General features: G+C 35.7%; 1 protein-coding gene across 1 annotated transcript; it reads right to left on the reverse strand.

The window, feature by feature from the left end:
* Positions 1-1,455: 1,455 nt before the first annotated feature.
* TfIIS (RNA polymerase II elongation factor) lies at positions 1,456-2,650 on the reverse strand. The gene is made up of 2 exons (XM_088261225.1): positions 2,507-2,650; positions 1,456-2,422 (listed from the first exon to the last, which is right to left on the reverse strand). Exons 1-2 carry the CDS (start codon positions 2,573-2,575, stop codon positions 1,622-1,624), a joined length of 870 nt encoding a protein of 289 aa, XP_088117351.1. The 5' UTR covers positions 2,576-2,650; the 3' UTR covers positions 1,456-1,621.
* Positions 2,651-2,756: the final 106 nt, after the last annotated feature.

Below are 2,756 nucleotides of genomic sequence, written 5' to 3' on the forward strand. Positions count from 1 at the left end.
AATGAATTTAATCTATGAAATTTATTTTAATTATTTTGTTTATAAATAAGAATAAGACTTGACACTGACAAAAACATCCTCTCGCTGGGTGACTGCCAAATTAAGAAAAGAAAAAAAATATGGAGGTAAAACAATATACTTATATCCATTTTTAATTTGTTGCCAGTCGAGGTAAGAGGGGAAACCAAAATATGGAGCAAAGACAAAATAAAGGAATGGGTAACTTAAAAATGGTATCATAGTTTTTTGTGTTCTTGAATGCATCTGAATAGTCCACTTGCAAACCAGGTTATGTAGAAAAAAAATGTTTTTTTAGAAAATGGCTCCAATCAGTAGAAAATTAAAAATATTAGGGTACATGTTTAACTTAACACATTGTAGTCGGGCGCTTCGAACAATAGACTCTAGCCTATAGCGGACGTTTTTCGCGATTAGCGCAAAAGTATATCGCTTTCTTAAAATTGACACAATTTCTAAACCAAACAATATTTTCGATTGAAATTTTCAAAGAAATCATATATTATGACATTTGATCATCAAAAATAAATTATAATCATAATTTTTAATTAAGTATTCCGTATTTCACAATTTTAGAAGCATAGTAAACTCTAAAAAATAGTCTTCCCCTCAGAGGTATCATTCCCTATGCCATGCTAATATATTCAAATAATAAAATACCAAACAGTAAACAAAACAGTGCGAGCGGTATGAGTTATAGTCCAATATGTGAAATGACTCAAACTAAACTGGAGATTGAGATCGCATAAAAACTCTAGATTTTTGGTGATGCCTTTACAAGCGACACACTAGCCAATCCGGACAAGGCATCTCAAATAACGTCAACAGACTGTCGCCTAGCACCCAGGTAGCAGATTACCCTTCAACGCGTTTTATTTCACGCTGATAACAAACCCGTATATTGCCGTTTCCCGCCGATAACAGACAGTCGACAAAAACGGCATTTGCCGTGTCCCACAGTTGACCGACAGTTCGCAAAAAACGGCAAATGCCGTGTCCCGCCGACAACGTGTTTATCTGCCAAAACTCGTTAAATTAGGAATAAAATGGAATAGAAAAATCAGTACTCTTGCAAAACTCGCTACGCCGATTGACAATTCACTTTCTAAAATCTCTCAAAAACGCTCAAATCAGTAGAAGATTTAATATTCTAAATGCACCATTGCCTAAAAAACTTAATTTTATAACAAAATGTTAAATGTGGTTTGCTAGTGGACTAGTCATATGTTCTTATTGTATTATTTTTTTTAACAAATGAGATGAAAATAGCATAAACAATGTATTTAAAAAACTCTATAAACCACTTCAGATGGTGGATTTCCACAAAAAAATGGGACTCCATGAACATGAGAACCAAAAAATAAATATAAAAAATATACATAATAATAATGGCAAAATATATTCTCAGTGAACCTTCCTTAAATTAAAAAAAAGGAATTTGTTAAAATGATTTATTTTACATTTTCCTGTTGCTTTCTCAATTAACAATTGTCACACAAATACTTATTTCTCTAAGGCAGAATTCAAACAAATACGTTAATTCTGAAATGCATAAATACACGTGATTAGTAATATGATTGCACCAAAAATGAGATAAAATAGTTCAACAGAACTTCCAACGGTTGCCACATTCATTACACAATACGAAGGTAGTCATGGGCTCGTCAGCACTTCGGGTCTGGATCTGGTTGTAGGTGCAGTTCCTCTTCTTGCATTTGCCGCACTTGAGCAAGCTAGTCTTGGTGCCTTGGACGGTAGCGAGTTGAGCATCATTAATAGCTTCCTTCACAAACTTCTCGCGCAATTGCTTAACTTCATCACTTGCCATTTCATCCGGGGTCATTTTGGCCAGTCTAGCAGCCCCTATCACTCCATTTAAGAAATTAGCTCTTAGAGTAGGATTCTTCATGTCCTTCAAATTGGCCACTCTAGATCTTACTCTGTTTTTGTATCTCATGTCAGTATTTTTAAATTCCAAGTAAATGCATTCTTCGAGCTCCTCTGCTAATTCTTCGGGAGTTCCACATCCCTCTACATCGCCGTCTACTTTCAAGGCTTGAGTGAGCAGTTCTCGGCACTTTAACCTGACAGCATCAGTAGTGTTAGAATGAGGCGGGAAAGTTGATTGAACTTTTTTCTCTTTATCTTCCTTCTTATCCTCTTTGTCTTTTGACTTTGCGGGCGTTTTGGAACTGCTTGCAGATTCTTTCGACGGAACGTTAGGTGTCGAAAGAAATTTCTTCCAGTTCTTTATTAATGTTTTGGATAAGCTAATAACCTCGTCGTCTTTGCTGGATTTTCGCAAAGCGTTTACTGTCATTCCGATACGGGTTTTGGTAAGAACGTCCAAATTGATAGCTAATGTTTGTAAAGTTTTAAGCAGGTCCAATGCCTGCTCCTGGCCCTAAACATCAAACATATACTTAGAAGCATATTTACAAGAAAATATGTCAGATGAATTAAGGAAACCCCTACAACTATATCTTACCGAGCCGTCTCCAGAAGACATCTTGTTAAGCTTTTTTTGAATTCTCATAACTTCTTCTTCCACGCTCATTTTGAATGGAATTGGGACAGAAGAAAAATCAACAAAAATAATCAAGATATCCCGAGAGGACGCCTAAAAACAACCAAAAATCGGCACATGAGCATAGATGAATTCGGATAATTCTGTCGTATGTTTCTATGGAAGAGCTGTTTTGACAGAATAAGGTAGCTACACACGCGAGTTATTCGCC

The sequence above is a fragment of the Brachycentrus maculatus genome, unplaced genomic scaffold, assembly GCF_059751285.1.
Source record: "Brachycentrus maculatus isolate JH-2025_06_01 unplaced genomic scaffold, ASM5975128v1 h1tg000010l, whole genome shotgun sequence".
Lineage (NCBI taxonomy): Eukaryota > Metazoa > Arthropoda > Insecta > Trichoptera > Brachycentridae > Brachycentrus > Brachycentrus maculatus.